Source organism: Eufriesea mexicana, unplaced genomic scaffold, assembly GCF_001483705.2.
Source record: "Eufriesea mexicana isolate 0111107269 unplaced genomic scaffold, ASM148370v2 scaffold4911, whole genome shotgun sequence".
In the NCBI taxonomy this organism is placed as follows: domain Eukaryota; kingdom Metazoa; phylum Arthropoda; class Insecta; order Hymenoptera; family Apidae; genus Eufriesea; species Eufriesea mexicana.
In genome coordinates this window covers 187,126-206,906 of record NW_016912869.1, presented here as the reverse complement: position 1 = coordinate 206,906, position 19,781 = coordinate 187,126, and the positions used below count along the sequence as shown (strand labels likewise).

General features: G+C 40.1%; 1 protein-coding gene across 1 annotated transcript in view; it reads right to left on the bottom strand.

Annotated features, from left to right (window-relative positions):
• The window catches only part of LOC108551688 (mucin-17-like), a 32,674-nt gene extending 14,749 nt beyond the window's left edge, over positions 1-17,925 (bottom strand). The window contains 3 exon segments of the mRNA XM_017905937.1: positions 3-2,798; positions 2,954-3,102; positions 17,691-17,925. Coding sequence (XP_017761426.1) covers positions 3-2,798; positions 2,954-3,102; positions 17,691-17,925 — 3,180 coding nt within the window.
• Between the last annotated feature and the right edge of the window lie 1,856 nt (positions 17,926-19,781).

Here is a 19,781-nt window from a genome sequence, read left to right as displayed (position 1 = left end):
GGCATTCCGGAAGGCGTGTTTATTGAAACCGTGGCGGTATTCGCTCTCCCAGCTAACACAGACGTGATCGTATTACTGCTAACCGTATGCCCACTCGCCATTGTGGTTATTACCGACGATGTACCAGCAAAGTGATTCATAGGTACTCTCGAAACAGCGTTCACAGTGTGCGGATGCGGCTGGTAACCATCCAGGGACGATTGTCTAGTGGCCTGCCTCTTCGTTATTTGAGGCGTCATGCCGTCTGAGCCGGAGGTGGATGTTTGCGACGACGTCGTACTAGAAGGAACTACATTTGAACTCGTTGTAGCAGAGCAAGGCGTTTCGGCGCGTTGCTCTGGCGCAACACTGCTCACTGAAGACTGTGAGGGTTGCTGAGCCTGAGGCGTTAGAGGTTGAGATGGCACCTGACCAGACGTAGAATGCGAATGAGGTGTTGGCGGTTGCGAGTAACTATGCGGCGTCGACGGTTGCGACGAGATGAGACTTTGAGGGGTCGCTGGCTGAGATATTCCAGGCGTCGACGAAGCTGGGGTGTCCGAATTCGCTGGACTGTTCGTGCCGATTGGAGATCCGTGACTGGTACTCACGGTGCCCCCTTGGATCGGCCTCGAGTCAGTCTGCTGTTGATTGTTCTGATATTGCTCCCCAAACGTGGACGACGTGACAGGATCATCGCGTTGATCTGAATGCATCAGGTACTGACGTTGCATCTGCTGTTTGTATTGATCCTGCACGTAGGATTGGGTATCGGCACTCGTAACGCAACCCTGGCAAGGACTACTCTCTGAATCTGTCCCTCCGCTACTCGAAGTGGGTGTCATGCTACTGTGCACGACAACGGGCGAGGTCGCGTGGTTTTTCACAGAGTTGAACGTCGATGTGCTCGTGGGGCTGGCGCCGGAGGAAGGCTTTGGTTGTGGAAGATAAGTGTTATTAGGCAAATGCGATCCGTGGTTCGTTTGCGGAGGTTTCGAGTTATTCACGATTCCCACTTGAGAACTACTGACACCGGTTTGCCTCGATATCGTGCTGTTCAACAAAGCTGTCTGCTGTGCAAGGTAGCCACTGGGATCCTCCAAGAACGATGGACCACTGCTATTCACAGTTGAACCTATTTGATTATTGTTCTGTTGATTCTTTTCGTTGAACTCGTCGATAGGACTGGAAGCCGATTGATCGAGGCTGTTATTCCTAACGTCTGTCACGCTGTGCTGACGCTGCTTCTTCACCATTATCTTGCTCGACTTGGCCTTCTTGCGCGCCACTTCGTCGGTCCAGGTAGACGCTTGTGGAATGTGATGATGCAGAGGTGGAACACGATCGAAGGAGTTGCAAGTGATGTTCTGGACCGTGACGAGGGAAGGCTGATGAGAAACCGAGGCTGACCGATTCTGTTGCCAAGGCGGTGTTCTCGAGTTGAAATGCACATTACCGGGCTGCCCGTTTGGTCCCATTCCAGGCTGCGCTTCAACAGCATGATTGGTATTCGGGCTCCTTCCCGCTACATTAGATAAAGCGTATTGTTGCTGATGTTTAACATCTACAACAGTTCCCTTCGAAGTATCGAAATTCCTCACAGGATACTGAACCTGGTTCTGAGTATACATTCGTTGCATGTTTTCGTGCGAATTATTCGACAGGTTTCCATTTTGTACGACATGGTGCCGTTGTACCGCGTGATTGTGCAACAGCAGCTGTTGCTGCTGTTGCTGCTGCTGCTGCTGCTGTTGCTGCTGCTGCTGCTGTTGTTGCTGCATTTGCTTCGCAGTTATATCTTCATCCGTCACGGAAGGTGCACGGTTATGTCTATTCTGCATATCAGCAGCGTTCATCACAGGGGCTTGTTGCTGCATCACGTCCAACGAATGATGATTCAACTGTTGATTCGGATACTGGGGTTGCACGCACACTTGAGGTACTTGTTGCTGATGCTGATGCTGCTGTTGTTGCTGCAACTGTTGTATCTGCATCTGAAAATGATCAGCCGGTTGAGTCTGCATCACGTGCTGACTGACTTGATGCTGTTGGGTCTGTTGCTGCAGCTGATGTTGATGAATTTGGTGCAACTGCGGATGAAGCGTAGACTGAGCGGTGACTTGCGAGGCTTGCATGTGATGCACGTAATTCTCCGACGAATGCTGAGGATTGTAATTGCCCACTTGTTGCTCAACCTCTTGGGTCAAGTGTTGCTGCTGTTGTTGCTGCTGCTGCATCTTATGCTTCTGCATTTGCTGCATGTGCAACTGCTGTTGCTGCTGCTGCTGCTGCTGGTTCAAATGTTCCTGTTGCTGCATCACGTGCAACGGTTGCTGATTCAACTGATTCAGATAATGCGAAGCTTGTTGCTGCGGTAATTGATTAACGATCGTATTTTGATGCTGTTGCTGTTCATGCTGCTGTAAAATTTGCATGTGTTGCATCTGCTGATGATGAGGTAGCAACTGTTGCGTTTGTTGCTGTTGCTGTTGCTGCTGTTGCTGTTGAGATATATGCTGTTGCATAAGCTGTTGTTGCTGCTGTTGCTGTTGTTGTTGTAATATGAGCTGTTGATGCTGCTGCTGCAGCAGCTGTTGTTGCTGCTGAGTCATGTTGTTAAAATTAGCGCCTTGCTGATTCATGATCAGCGAATTTCCCATTAGCATCCCCGACATATTATGCTGACCTAACCTTTGCTGAGGATTTCTCGTTGCACAGCCGTTTATATCTTGAGTTTGCGAAGGCGAATTTAGTGTCTGATGACAGATCTGCTGATTAGTTTGTTGAACTTGCAAATTTGGAATCGCAATTGGCCACACCTAAAATTCAACAAACAAAACGCTCCAGTTAATATTGTACTTGAGATTGCTACAAAATAACGCGACCCGATTATTTATTATTTTATATTTATAAAACAATTATTAACAGCGAAATGACGCGTTTTCGGATCAGAGAAAGGTGAAACTCGAATTACCTGCGATCCATTTGGCACTGGCGATCCTTGCACTCCAGATGCCGCGACAATAGCCCTTTCGCGTTGTGCCATAAGTTGCGAGACCGAGACTCCGGAGAAAATGTTTCCTATGCCTCCAATTTTCCTCTTCTTCTTCTTGTTCAGACCATCTGCAAAAGAAAATGAAACGCACACTTACAGAACCGTTCGATCGACCTTGTATCGTTGAATGCTCAACGACGTGGAAAATTATACTAATTCTTAGTGGAACTCTGAGGCGCGTTCACCCTTCAAGGTCTTGAAAAATTAAAATATCACTCATTTCCCTAATTCTAATTTTAACCCTCCACTTATTATTCAACCGCTACTTCAGGCTTCTTAATGAACAAGTGTTCCATTTGAAGTCCCACCGCAAGGTTAAATCCTATTTAGCGTAACAATTCCAAGATTCCTATCCGTTTTACTCCCTTCCCGTCTTCCCGGCCACATTTTACTTGTAAACGAATCGCTGTCCTTTTTCGCAATTTTTCCCAGACACGAGTCTCGAAGATAAACCCTCCTAAACATTTCTCAGTGGATTCTCTCGAAACCTATTAAGTATCACCTGAACGTTCTTTCAAAATTATTAATTCATATTTTAGCGTATTTTTACGTAATAATAATTGATATCTTTTATTATATTAAATTACGATTTTTGCAGTACGCACGATTCTCATTTGCGATTATACTATCAAATTTCCATGTTTACGAAAATATTAAAAATTCGGCAGATTACGCGCAAAATATGCAGAAAATATTAAAAAATACGAGAATCGGGGAAAATCATTTAAAAACGGTATTATGAACAAAAATTAAAAAATAGAAAGAAAAAGGAAGTAAAATAAAATTTAACAGAAATAATGCACAAAATATGAAATAATAATAAATAATAAAAGAAATAACTGTTTCGTATTTTGAATGCAAGAAGAACTATGCGAGCCTCGGAATCGATGGCGGACAAGCTGCCATAACAAGCGTTCACACTAGGAAATTACCTTGATTTACGAGGATAACAGAGAGCAGAATGGCAAAGGGTGGCAAAGGGGATGGTTTTCAATGGCGGTCTTTTATCCGTAAGCCTACAGCGGATAATTATTCTCCACGGCTTCAATGGGGGAAGATAATTCGGGAGCGGGAGAAGGAGGGCGAAGAGAGCGAGGAGAAGGTTGGGCGAAAGAGGCAGAGGGTGGATGTAATAATGAATCCACCTAGGAGAGTAAGGCCAAGTTGTGTGCAACGACGGTAGTTTAACCCGATTTCCAAGGGGGTGAAGATTTGCGTAAAATCTTCGAAGCATTCTGCGGCTTTCGGAGGGGGTCGGTTCGCGTGAACGCGTAAAATCCCTCTGCCCAGTTGCAGCCGAAAAATCTGCAGCCAATGGCTCATGGCTGTAAGCGTTGCCGCCATTAAAGCCGGCGAAGCAGGGACGACGATTACATAGCCTGCATCGGAGAGCAGATTTAATCTCTGGAAATACGACCTCCGAGCTAAAATAAAAGACCGAGCCGAAATAAAACTATCCAACTGCGAAAATAAGGAATCATTCTGCTAATATCTCTCGCAACACACAACATTATCCGTAATATTATCCGAATTGCTAACCAAAGATTGTTCCCATGGCTGCCGAGCAACCCCGTACAGACAGAGATCGAAGTAGCAGGCCGGACGGCAGCGGATCTCGATAGAGGGACCAAGCGATCCCGAAGCGAGCCAACGACCATAATTATAACGATCTTCCGGTGGAGGAAGTCCCACAAGGGCAGAACTGGTCGGCCAGGGCTGAAGCTTATGACGGGATTCGAAGGCACTCGAATCACTGATACCCAATTGAACCTCGGCCAAGGACTACTTGCCCCGGTTCGCTCATGAGGATCCCAGCGTGGATCGGACGTAACGACGTGGCCGAGCCGTTGATGCGGACTAAACGGAAGCAGGGTAAAATGCGCTTGCGCGACCACAACAGGACGTCGGTCGAGGACGAGCCGGAGGTGGTTTGAAACGGTGTCGGCGGGGGTGAACATCACTCGGGGCAGGCGCAAGAATCACAACCGGACACAGACGTTGGACCGCAGTTCCTCTTCTCTCTTCGCCCATTCGGGGCTAGGGGCCGTGGCGCCGCTGCCTCTTCGTACGAAATTAACCCTTATCAACTCTCTGTCTGTCGCTACCACCACCACCACCACCGCCGCCACCACCATCGGCTACCACCCGCCCTGTCCTCGTTCTCCTTCCTGCCTACAGAGACCCCCACCAGCAGCCTCATCCAAACTAACATCGTCGCGTTGACGTCGCTGGCAGCGAATGGTGAGCGGATTCTTTCCTCCTCCCGGGACTTATTGATCGCCCCGGACGATAAGAAGACACGAGCAGGCCGATTGGTTCCTCTTCCGGCCGCGAGCCGGCCTCTGCAACCCTAACACCGATGGAGAGGCCTTCTGTCCCGTCACGGGATTGTAGCAACGGAGACAGACGAATGCAAATTTGTGCATCGTCTGAGGGTTTGCCTGAGTAGGCTTTAAACTCTGTCTGCGACTCGCGCGTCGCACACGCTTTCGGCTATCTTCCCACTGCTTCGATCAAATTATGTTCAGCAACCTGGTTTGCTTGCTTTGGTTCTTTATGAATTTTCTGGTTTCTGGTGACGAATTTTTGTCAATTTCGGTTCTTTTCCATTTTCTTTTTTTCCTTTTTGCTTGTAATTAGTGGATGAATATTTTATTTTTTGAGATTTAAATTGGCAAAGGAGTCGAAATTAATTGTTATAGTAGTTAATTATGATTTACTCGTTTTAATTACTGAAGAATTTTCTTTGTTCTAGTGACTGGAATTCTTGTCAATTCCATTCGGTTTCCATTTTCTTTTTCTTTCTTTTTGTGCGTGTATTATTGGCAGAGGAATATTTTATTTTTTGAAATTTAAATTGGTGAATTAATCGAAATTAATTGTTATCGTAGCTAACTATAGTTTACTCGTTTCAATTATTGGTAAATTTTCTTTGTTCTAGTGACTGGAATTTTTGTCAATTCCATTCGGTTTCCATTTTCTTTGGCTTTCTTTCTGTTTGTGTATTATTGGCAGAGGAATATTTTATTTGTTGAGATTTAAATTGGGGAAGGAGTCGAAATTAATTGTTATAGTAGTTAATTATGATTTACTCGTTTTAATTATTGAGGAATTTTCCTTCTTTCTAGTGATTGGAATTTTTATCAATTCCATTCGGTTTCCTGTTTCTTTTTCTTTTTTTCTATGATTGTTGGAAGAGGAATATTTTATTTTTTGAGATTTAAATTGGTGAAGGAATCCAAATTAATTGTCATCGTTTACTCCTTTTAATTATGGATAAATTTTCTTTTTTTCCAGCGATTGGAATTTTTGTCAATTCCATCTTTTCCTTCTCCTTTGTGTGTATTATTGAAAGAGGAATATTTTATTTTTTGAAATTTAAATTCGGAAAGTAGTTGAAAATTAATTGTTATCGTAGTTAACTATAGTTTATTCGTTTTAATTATTGATGAATTTTCTTTTTTTCTGGTAACGAATTTTTGCCAATTTCATTTGTTTTCCATTTTCTTTTTTTCCTTTTTGCTTGTATTAGTGGATGAATATTTTTGAGATTTAAATTGGTGAACTAGTTGAAAATTAATTGTTATAGTTTACTTGTTTCAATTACTGATGAATTTTCTTTGTTCTAGTAACTGGAATTTTTGTCAATTCCATTCGCTTTCCATCTTTCTCTTCTTCTTCTTTGTATATATTAGTGGAAGAGAAATACTTTAATTTTCCAAATTGAAATTGATAAATTAATCGAAATTATCGAATTTAAAATTTTTGTTCTCATAATTCAGACAGGTATGAAATTAAGGATAGATAAATATTTTGAAACGTGTGGAAAAAGGCGTACTATCTTTTACAAATTGTATTTCACCTGCTTCAAAATAGATAAAAATTAAAAATAAATTTTCATATTAGAGTAAGTAGTAGATCAAACAATAATTAATTTGTTAAGTATTAATCCACAATTTATTTTCTGCTAATACTTCAGACTTAAAATATTTTATTCTCAAAATTCCCAAAGATATATAACTATTTTTGTCAAAATTAATATTAACGCTTATTAAGACAGGGCTGTAATAAACATACTTATTTACTTCCATCGTATCACTTTAACTATGATCTATTTATACCATATTTACAGGTCACTAGTTCTAGTGCTAAAGACGATGGCTGAACACTTCGTCACAACAATTTTCATAATAACAACAATCCAGACTGCATCTACACAATTTCTATCATTGACTGAAAAATTCAATTATATTGACATTTTCGACTAATATCGTGGTGAGCTAAATTTTTTACATAAATAAAAGAAGAAAATCCTATTGAATTGTTATAGCCATTACAATTCAATAGAATTTGACTGAAAAATTCAATTATATTGACATTTTCGACTAATATCGTGGTGAGCTAATTTTTTTACAGAAATAAATTTACATAAATAACTTATTCCTTCATCCTCCAATCTCCCCAGCAAAATGCCAATCAATTTAAAACCCACTGAGAAACTCGAAAAATAATAATTTTCCAACCATATCACCCCATCACCATCCAGCCCAAAAGTAACAAAAGAACCTGCTTATATTAAAAGAAAAGTGAAAATTGCTCCACCAAAAATTGCAAATTTAAATCTACCCAAAAAGATAATTGCTATAATCATATTGCGATATGAAAATGCACCCAAATCACGTTAGTTTCGAAGCAACCATAATCCCAAGGATATAATCCTCTTTCACCAACCCCGTTTGCCCGAATCACAGTGAAAGAAGACACACGCAGTCGGAATCAGCCTGTACACCGATTTCCTGAAGATGGGACGCAGATTTATCGCAAGACCGTGAAGATGTAGCAGGTGGCCTATTCCCAGGGCAAGACGGTGAACGAAAAGTTGCAGGTAGTTAGGAGCTCGCTCCCTGTGAAATCGCTTCCTTCGGGACATCAAACGGCGCAAAGCGTATCGCGCCGTCGTAACGCGGCCGTGATCGATCGAGTAACAGGGTGGGCCTGTTTATCGCGGAAAATTGTTCAGCGGGACAAGGAAAACGCGAAGTCGAGAGCGATCGACCTCGTTAACGTGTCACGATTCCCGGTGTAAAACCCCGCGAAAGAAGCCACGAAGGTTTATTACAGACAAGACGTTACGCCTTCGATGGAATAATTTAACCCATTTGCATCATGGCTCTACTTAAGGTGCCGTGTTCAGGCATCAGTGACGTTCAACTGACTAGCCAGTATCAGCACCTACTCGTAATGGCAGTTAAAAGGATTTTCACAACAAAAGTAAAACTTGGTAAGAATATAATGAACCGATGTAGATGAGATGCTCACAAAAGGGATGAAACGTGATCTGTGGCATATGAAGAATATTCGGCAACTGGTAACGGAAAAAGTCCGCTCGCGGATTATTCCGCGCTCGGTGATAAGAGACGGTCGTAGCTCGCGGATTTTTCCGCGCTCGGTGATAGGCGACCGTCGTAGCTCGCGGAATATTCCGCGCTCGGTGATAGACGACAGTCATAACTCGCGGAATATTCCGCGCTTCGATGCAAAAGGGTTAAGTACGACACCATTTTGTTCAATTCGGGATTCTTTAGTACGTAATGTAAAAGATGATTAAAAATAGTCAGAAAAAGTACGTTTTCTTATTTTTATTTTTCTATTTATGAATCGTGACATCTCTTGAGCGACACAGTTAGAATTAAGTAATAATGGTTTATACTTTTATTTTTTTATTTTTGTATCCATGAATAGTGACATCCCTGCAGCTAAAATTTTAGTTGGAGTTAATTAAGAAAGATGTGCACTTTCATTTTTATTTTTTTTTTATTCTTGGTATCTATGAATAGTGACAACCCTGTAGCTACTGTTCTAGTTGGAATTAATTAACAAAGGTTTAGCTTTTATCTTTCACTTTTGTTCAATTTTTGGTGTCTATGAATAGTGACATCCCTGTAGCTACCATTTCAGTTAGAGTTAATTAACAAAGGTTTGCACTTTTATCTTTTTTTTTTTTTTTTTTTTTTTTTGATTTTGGTAGCTACGAATAGTGACATCCCTGTAGCTATTGTCTTAGTTAGAATTAATTAACAGAGGTTTGTACCTTTATTTTTTACTTTTGTACCCATGAATAGTGGCATTGCTGCAGTTACCGTTTTAGTTTGAATTAATTAACAAAGGTTTACATTTTTATTCTTTTTTTTATTTTTGGTGTCTATGAATAGTGACATCTCTGCAGTTACTGTTTTAGTTTGAATTAATTAACACAGGTTTACACTTTATTTTTTTTTTTTTTTTTTTTTTTTTATTTTTGGCGTCTATGAATAGCGACATCCCTGTAGCTACTGCTTTAGTTAGAATTTAACAAAGTTAGAAATTAACAAAGATTTAACTTTTATCTTTCACTTTTTTAAAATTTTTGATGTCTATGAATAGTGACATCCCTATATCTATTGTCTTAGTTAGAATTAATTAACTAAAGTTTGCACTTTTATTTATTTATTTTTATTATTTTTGTGTCTATGTATAGTGACATCCCTGTGCTATTGTCTTAGTTAGAATTAATTAACCAAAGTTTGCACTTTTATTCCTTTTCTTTTGATTCTTGTAACTCTGAATACTGACATGCTTGCAAGTACTATCTACGTTCGAATTAATTAACAAAAATTCGCATTTTTATTTTTCATTCTTTGTTTATTCTTGTTAGAATTAATTAACAAAGATTTGCACTTCTTTTTCATCTTTTTGGCTTCTAGTGTGTATATATATATAATAAAGTGACATTCCCGTATATACCGTTTTCGTAATTCAGGGGTGGTTCTTCATTGATCCGATGACGAGTATCGAATTGAGTTATGAAAAGGCTAAGAATAAATTTTCTTATAGTTGCTGGACTCGAATAGTGACATCTATAATACCTTGTCCGAATGAACTGTTTAAAAGGCAACGATAGGCGATGCATAGTTATTCCACCTGTCAACCCCTCACAGTTGCTAGCTAACGATAGACTGCTTGATTTATGGGGTATGACCTACTAGTCGAGGTAATAGTACAGTTACAATGTTCAGAAGCAAGATAATGACTTGCGAATTTTTTTATACTTCTTATCTTTTGAAATACATAGATTAAGATTAAAAATAGAGTGTATACGAGACACACGACAAAATGTGATTATATACATTTATTACACATTTATGCCCATTTAATCTATCTTCATTTGTCATTTAATTGACTGTCACCAACATGACAATTTCTGTCATTTTCATTTTTAATTAGCTGATTCCTTCCATAGTCGTGGAAAATTATACATTAACACTTTGACTGCCACGGTGGTCATATATGACCGGCCACTTCCGTCCCGGAGAGCGTGTTTATAACATGATTTTTATTCCAAGGCTTACACTTTTAACAGACCTAACGGTTCACGATATATTTTATATCGCGACTGCAATTCCGGAGGATAGATGTGCCTCACCGCCGTTCCAGCGGATTAAGTTGCAAAGGCAAAGGCGAAAGTTTAGGAATTTTTACAAGTACCAGACTCGACAGATGGGACCCACGCGTGACAGACCCAACAAGCGACGGACGGACACCACTTATGAATCGCGTCATTGACCATCAAAAATCGGCTCCTTGACAGTTTCCTACTCCTTAGCCAAAGGTCCTTCCGTCACACCCTCTGTCCAATTAAAACTCCTTACTTTTCCACCACCAACGTTTATTTTGCCCAATCGGAACTAAACTGGAGAAAACACCGGACAGGACGCGACGAGACACGACATAGATCAAATTCGAGAAATCGGTTCGTCTTCGACACCGATCCTTGAAACATCTTACTTACACGTATAAACGCGTGTTCGAAACGGTACTCCGTTCAACGTCTCCATTATAACTATTCTATACTTTTCTATAAATAAACGCTCTCTTTTATCAACGTACACTTCGGGATCCTTATTATTACAACTAGTCACGCGATATTAATTTGGAGCGTAATAAGCGTTCTAGGACATCGAAGGGATTCGATAAATAGAACGCTACAACATCAACTAAACCGAATAATCGAAGTCAAACGAGCGGATGACGTTACACGGTTCACCCGATATAAAACACCTTAATATTAGCATACCAATTTCAATCACGCTGCCACCCAACGAGCCACGCAACCTGCAAGATGAACGCATATTAAAAACCGGAGATAAACCCAGATATACGACTAACCAGTCGTCGGAATTCCATTAATAGCGTCGATCGAGTTTCGTTCCTAGACCCAGGCTCTTGGAAAACCCCGTGAAAGCCACCCCCAGGCGGAACCGGGCGAAGCCGAAAAGAAGAGAGGAGAAATGAAATCGACTTTCGTTATTGAGATCCGTACACGTGGGAGAGCGACGACGATAAAGATTCATTCGATTCCACCACTACCTTGCGTGGCTTATTCCTTTTATTTTCCCTGCCACGCTCGTGAACTCAGGGGGTGTGTGTTTGCACACCGCGCGAACGTATTACCTCCGTCGAAATGCTCGATAGAGGGTGGTTATGGGGGATCGGGGGTGAAAGAGGGTTAGAGAAGGGCTGGGTGACGTTTTCTCGGACCGCGTCGTTTTATATCACCGGAAAATTGGAATCGAAGCGACGCCCGTGAACAAGGGCGGGAGGGACGACGTTAAAACGGCCCCATAAAGTCCCATGGAAACACAGCTCGCGACTTGTGTAAGTACATCCACCGACGCTCGTGAAAGTATTCGAAAGACTCGGAGTTTTAAGCGATGGAGAAAACTGGAGAGTGGAACTTTTGGAATTATGTTGTGGATGGGGTGAGATGCTGCGTGGAGAGGGATGGCAGAAATTTAGTATCGACAGTCTGTGGTTGGATTTTGAGGAATAACGAAATATTTGTAAGTATGAATGTATTTGGTTGATAGAAAAATAATTTTCCACTTTTGCAGCTTGATATTGGAATAAATTGTAAATGCGGTTGTGTTATATATCGTTCGAAAGCACTGACTATGTTCTATGTCTTGATAATAAATATTTTGCATGCAGCGATGATTTAGGTTTTATGTAGGTTATTTAATTGGAGATGGGAAAGAAGCAAAACGAAATTATTTTTCTATCAACCTAATAAAATAGACTCGAAAGTTTTTGTTGAGCTTCTTGGGGCAAATCAAATTATCATAGTATCAAAAATTTGATTATATCGTGGATAATTAGAAAATTATTATGAACGAGTTCGTGAGCCAAAAATTTACATAGTAAATTCACAATAATTCCTTCCAAAAATTAAATTAACATTGGAACATGTATAGATAACAATTTTAATAAGATCCAAATATTTCAAATTCCAAAAAATAGATTAAGAATGAAATATCTATAAACAAGAATTTAAGAAAGATCCAAATATTTCAAATTCCAAACATTAAATTAACAATAAAATATCTATAAACAACTACCTAAAGAGGATGCAAATATTTCACGTTTCAAAAAATAAATTAATAATAAAATATTTATAAACAAGAATTAAAAAAAGACTCAAATATTTCACATTTCAAAAAATAAATTAGCAATGAAATATTTATAAACAAGAATTAAAAAAAGTTTCAAATATTTCGCATTTCAAAAAATAAATTAATAACGTAATATTCACAAACAACTAATTAAGAGAGATCCAAATAATTAAAATTTCAAAAAATAGATTAACAATGAAACACGTATAAACGAGAATTTAAAACAGATCCGCGTATTTCGAATTTCCAAAGATAAATTAATAACGAAATATCTGTAAGCAAGAATTTGAAAAAATGCCAACAATTCGAGTCTCATCCAGCAGATCAAACGACAATGCCACGAAGCATCCGATGGTATTTCGGATAATTAGAAAATCCAATAATACCTGTACACTGAAAGCAAGCATCGCGCATAACCAAACTGCATGAAAATTAAAGCAACCATTATTAGCCTGGCATCGCACAAAGCCGAAACCAGTTCTGAACCTCGGTACCCCTTAATTCCCAACCGAACTGGAGCCACGATGAAACCGCCGTAAGAATAAAAACCCAACTCGTTGCACAAAAGCAGAAATGAAACACAGGTGGAAAGTTGGCGAGCGATTAAGAATCAGCAACGCTGCCCTTTAAATCCCTTAGCCCCAGAAACCAGCGAGCGATCAAAACACACTCGACGAATTTCAATGCAGGAGGCGCGCCATTGTTTCCCACCCCCTTCCTCCGCCTCCCCCCTCGCTCTCGCTCCCTCCCGCGCTATATGCACAGACTCGCTCGGAATAACAGCCGTTTAATTAGCGACGCGATGAAGAAAGGAAAAGACGAAAAAAGAGAATAAAGAAGCAAAGGGCGGCCGAGGGGAGGGGGTGGAAGCAAGACTAGAGAAAAAGCGGGGAAAAAGGAAGGGAGAGGGAAAATAAAATAAAAGACTCGGTCTCGCTCGGTCGGTTATAGGATTTAGTAATGAAATCCGGACGGAGAGTTTAGCCGCCACGGTGATACATCATTCCACCCTACCCCGGGCCAACGCCTCCGTCCACGAGCTTACTACTAGCGCCGCCGTTGCTTCCCACCTCCGTCCCCTTTTTTCACCGACATCGGCCGCTTTAATGCCGTCTCTCTGTACGCGAAAAGGACCGCATGGTCGGAGGGGGAGGGGAGCAGACGAAAGAAAGAGAGAAGGGTGGTGGCAACAGACCCCGCTAATGTCGCAATTTCGCCCTTCCTTTTCTTCTTCGCGGCAACTTTTTTCCCCGCCGCTCGCAGCGCCCTAATGATCACGGCGCGCTCGTAGCGCCGCGAGCGGCCGCCGCGCGCACCAGCGGTGAAACTTTCGGTCGTCCTCCCAATAAAAGTTCTCGCCGCGTGTTTTCTGCTGCGACGGTGAATAAACGTTCCCGGCGATTATGGCGCGCCGCTCTGACTACCGGAACCGGCTACAGCAACTTTGTTAATACGACGGATCGATGGGGGAAACTTCTTCTCCGGGGGGGGTATATATCGACGGGCCGGAGGATGTGTACGGGGGTGCGTCGCGACCACCCCTGGCGGGGGTGAGGCTGGTATATACGCGAGATTGATTGGCGAGTATGTATAATGCGATCGAGTTCGACGAGTTCGCGGCTCGTTGGAGAAGCGGCCAAGAAACTTTTCCCGGGGGAAAATTCTGATTTTGATCGATCGACCGAGGGGCGAGCAGGAAAAATTCTTTCCACGCGATTTCCCTGGCGAGGATGGATGGCAAGAGGACGGAGAGTGCCTGGTCTAATTGGGCTACTTCGATACTGTGTTTGTTATTCGACTGGCGTGCCAGTGTCTTGCCGGAGCCGCTTGAATTTATTACTAGCGACTCGTGGGGTGCGTGATTGGGGTTGGAGTGGAGAGGGTAGGTTTGTTTTGGGACAGAGGAGGGAAGGATGTGATTTTAGATCTTGCTTTGGAATGACGCACGGCGTGGAGCGTGTAACGCATTGGCGTCGAACTTGAATAACGAACGGGGGGGCCAGGAGTTTCGTGGGAGAAGTGGTGGCGAAAAAATATTTGTAGATATTATTTCTTCAACAATTTTCGAAAATTAACCCTTTGCACCCGAGAGGTGACTCTTAGTCACCGTTTGTTTTAATGCTATAAATTAAATAATGGATAATGTTAATTATCACGGTGATTTGGTACTAGGAAGATTGTGTAATATAAATAAATATAATTATATTAAACGAATCCTAACGTATGATTATTCTGTTGATACTATTGACCCTGTGCACTCGAGAGGTGACTCTCAGTCACCGTTTGCTTTAATGCTATAAATTAAATAATGGATAATGGTAATTATCACGGTGATTTGGTACTAGGAAGATTGTGTAATATAAATAAATATAATTATATTAAACGAATCCTAACGTATGATTATTCTGTTGACACTATTAACCCTGTGCACTCGAGAGGTGACTCTCAGTCACCGTTTGTTTTAATGCTATAACTTAAATAATGGGTAATGATAATTATATTAAGAACATCGAAATAAAATTACTCTATTCGTTCGTTTATCACGCAAATTCACGATTTTCTTTTCTTAATTTTAGCATAAGGAGTAGCAGTGAACTTATAAAAATCTAAGATGAGCTTCGAATTGCATCTTCATAACGAAGAAATCTTCGAGTCCAAAGGGTTAAAGAATAGGGACCTTTTCTGAAAATGTCGTTTCAGTGATTTAGAAAAATTAGTTTCATGCTTGCATCCACGAATATGTTTGACACATTTAGTTGTTGGAGAAGTGATATCAAATTTTTAAAATTGTTTATAAATAGTATGGGATTTTTACAATAGATGGTGCTTCTCTTCGAAATTATTTATTAATTTTAAATTAATAGGTTTTAGAAGAAACCTATTTTCTTGGATTTTCAAGTTTGTATAATGAATTATACTTATTTTAAATGACAGCTGCATGAGTGTTGATTATAGTAAAAATTTGATACTTACGAATTTGTAAGTACGAGTGAGAATAACAAAAATTAATAAATTAAATTGATTTGAAGGTGAAAATATTTTTAGAAGATTGTGTTTTTGAGATAGGAGGCTTGTTTTATCATTCAGATGTATTGAAACTAAAAATATATATATATATTTTAGAGAAGATTTCAAAGAAAACGAAGAAAATTTTAATTAATATGGAACATTTATAAACTAGAGCAAAATTGCGAAACCCCATAAAAATTTGTTTGACATAAATTGCCAGTAGCGTCACGGAACACTTACTATAGTTTATATGACACGATAGGGAGCCATTATTGTGTTTAAAATTTCTAATTTGATGTTTAAAACTTTATGTACAAATTTTTAATTTTTTAAATCAGACAAATAATGCTTTATTTACAACAATTTATTGTTGAAATTACACAAAAGATTGGTAAATCAATTTTATTTCGATATATATTTCGATGAAGTGAGATTAAATGCACGCTGTTGAATGAAATTTAATTAAGAATTCTTTTATCGCACTTTCATCAGATTTTTGGCGTATTACGTTTTCTCTCTCTTTTTCGCGCTTTATGGGGATTTACAAATTTTTTTAATTTCAGATATTCTGGTATTAAAATCTACCTTCAAATCTAACTTGGTATTTAATAAAAATATTTCCCCCTTTTTGTTCATTTCCTGTCTTGTATTTTACTTTGCATTCCTGGTATAGACAGTTCATCGACAAATATTTCATTAAACTTCGAAATGCTACACATCCCACTATTTCTCGTGTTACTGTTTATATGATTAACTCCATTAATAGGAAATGAATGGAAAAATGATACAAAATCACGTATCAGAAAAATTATAAAGTAAATAAACGAACGTATCTTCCAATACGATAAATTCCAAATCTTTATTCCCTCCATTTTTCATACCACCATAAGATTAAATCTCAAACGTTCCTCCTTTTGCCCTCAATTTCCCTAGTTCGCGAAAAACTTATCCACGATCTACAATTTCTTCCCCCATCTGTCAGACCCAGACAATAAAACATTCCTTCCAAGCATTATCTCCATTTTAAATCAAACTATAAGATTTACTCTAACAACGAATTAAAAAAATAAGGAAAAGTAGGAGAAAGAAACTTATGCATATCTTAAAAAAAGAAAAACTCATTGTCAGAGACCATGGTATAACAGAGATTCAATGAATTCAGACCCAAACTACAAAATATTTTTCCCAAATATTACCTCTCCCTTTAACTCAAATCATAAGATTTACCCTAGTAACGAAAGAAGAAAAGAAAAGAGAAAGAAACTTATGCAAATCTCAAAAAAAGAAAAATTCATCATCAGAGACCACAGTATAACAGAGATTTAATAAATTTAGACACTGATTCTAAAATATTTACAACAATAAAACATTTCTTCCAAACATAACCTCCCCTTTACTTCAAACCATATGATTTACTCCAACAACGAAAGAAAAAAGAAAGAAAGGAGGGAAAAAGAAACTTATGCAAATCTCAAAGAAAGGAAAACACATCATCAAAGACCACAGTATAACAGAGATTTAATAAATTCGGACGCAGACTCTAAAGTATTTACAACAATAAAACATTTCTTCCAAACATAACCTCTCCCTTTACCTCAAATCATAAGATTTACCCTAGCAGCGAAAGAAAAGAAAGGAAAAAGAAAGAAACTCATGTAAATCTCAAAGAAAGGAAAACTCATCATCAAAGACAACAGTATAACAGAGATTTAATAAATTTAGACACAGATTCTAAAGTATTTACAACAATAAAACATATCTTCCAAACATAACCTCTCTTTTACTTCAAACCATATGATTTACTTCAACAACGAAAGAAAAAAAGTAAAGAAAGAAATGAGAAAGAAAGAAACTTATGTAATTCTCAAAGAAAGGAAAACTCATCATCAGAGATCCTGATACGACAAAGATTCAATGAGTTCAGACCTAGATACTAAAACATTTACCACAGTAAAATACTTCTCTCAAACATAACCTCTCTTTTTCCTCAAACCATAAAATTTACCTTAATAACGAAAGAAAATAAGTAAAGAGAAAGAAACTTATGCAAATCTCAAAGATAGAAAAACTCATAATCAGAGACCCGGCTACAACAAAGATCCAATCGCCCTGATCGAAATCGGTCGCGGGGATCGGTAGAAGCAAGGTCGCGCTCTTACCTTTCCTGGCTTTGTCAGGCGATGTGGGCGAGTCCGCGTTCACGTGGATCGCGGTTGCGGGCTGGCCGGCGGACAAAGCCGAGGAGGACACCGCCGGTGTACAGGATGCAACAGGGCTGCCGGCCGCCGTGGTCGGCAGCAAAAGTTTCCTCTTATGGTTGCACAGCTTGGTCATCTCCCGCGTCTTGCCCTGATCCGGGCTCCAAGGTCGTGTCGCAACCTGAAACAAGAACATAGGCCAGTCGTTAGTTACTCGTCCGATCGTGTCCCCTGTGTATACCCGGTGTACACAACGGTAGATCAATTGGGGATCTGTGGGAACCGTGGGGTTCGCGCTTAACCAGGCTCATCCTCGAACAGGCTTCATCGATAATCCCGGCGATACGATTGCAAATGGAAGAACTGGCCGGGATAAGCCGTCGAATAAAGCAGTCGAGGCGCGCGCGTCACGCTTTACGTATATTTCGGTGGGACTTATGGTTGAACGCGTGTGCGTACGTAATTCCGAGGTTTTGTATCAGTTCGTAAAGAGCGGATTGAAACGAAGCCCCGTAAAGAGCCTCGCGTTCTGGCCGCCAGGTGGAGCTAGGGGTGCACGGTATATAACGTAGCGAGTTTACGAGGGAATAACCTTTGGCATTTGTTCAAGCGATCCGGCTACGACCCTCGAGACACACGGGATAATGGAGATCGACTATACGGGCCATGGACATTGAAATAAAGAGGCGGAATCGTGTAATGAAACTGGGTATCCCGCCTACGGCCGACATTTGCCCGCCGCGTGGCGCTGCGGAGCGCGGCGCGACCGCCGCGCCATCTGTCCGCCGTTTTCCGTCACGTCCCGGCCACGTCGATGTATTATGCATCGGACGTTTAAATTCCGGTTATTGGAACAATTCGCCGAACGTTCCGATAATTATCCAATTACGCGTAATTGCAGCCAGGCGCACGTGTGTCCTCCGCCCACGCGAACAATTTGATTCGCAAACAGCTTGGTATTTATTCGCGTAAATTAGGCAATTTCGCGGGAGCAATAACGAGGCCGAGATAATTCAAGAAAATGTCCAGGCTGGAAAATGGACGCTGGAAATCTGGGATGTCGGGGGACCGGCGGGGGGGGGGTGGATTTTGTCGCCGGTAACTGGGGTAATTAGTGTCCCGAGATTGAGTGTAATTAATAGCATTTTGTAAGGTCGGTCAATCGTTGTTGCATGGGTGGTAACGATAGGTGTTATTAATTATCGTTATCGCTGCACGGTTGTTCGTGTATCCGCGTGTTTAATCAGTAGTTTATTGTAAAATGTTAAATTAGGTTTTGATGAATGCGAGTGAACAGTGATCGAGGAAATATGAATTGATGGGTAATGTTGATGCGATGATACAGCGATTAAAGGGAGTATAAATCATTATTATGGAACGTGAATAGCGAGCGCAGTCGAGCAAGACGTGATGCTGTAATGATTTGATTCAATCATTTTCATAAAAACTTTGCTTTTTGTTGCGAATAGCTGCGCATTGTAATGTCGCGATTGTTATGGGATGATGACTATAATGGACACTGCTATTGTCCTTTTCAGGATATACCGGTTTCGGAACGGCTTCGCTATGCCGAAGTGACCCACATTTCTTTCCCTGTCAGATTCATAAAATGTATTTCGAATCCACTGACTGCACTTGAAATCGAATTAAAAAGTTATTTCAATCGTATATTACGGATATAATACACTTGGTAATAGTTTTATTAACAAGAAGTACATTTCTATTAATCTTTTCGTTTTTGAAATTATTGCAAAAATTTAGCTGGAAGAAATTAAGCGACAATTTCAAACTCATAATCATCTAACACAGTAACAAATTCAGTTGAAATTTGCAGAAAGCAATTACTAACTAATCAATATTCTTTACGTTCTTAATAACAATACTTTAAATAAAATGCATGAAAACTACGAAAAATAATTTCCATATATTTCTCAAAACGTCCCAAAATACTAGCACTGTCATCCACCACCCAATCCCAATAAGCAATAACATATTCCTCGACACCTAATATACATTTATTAATCTCTTCGTTTTTAAACTTATTGCAAAAAA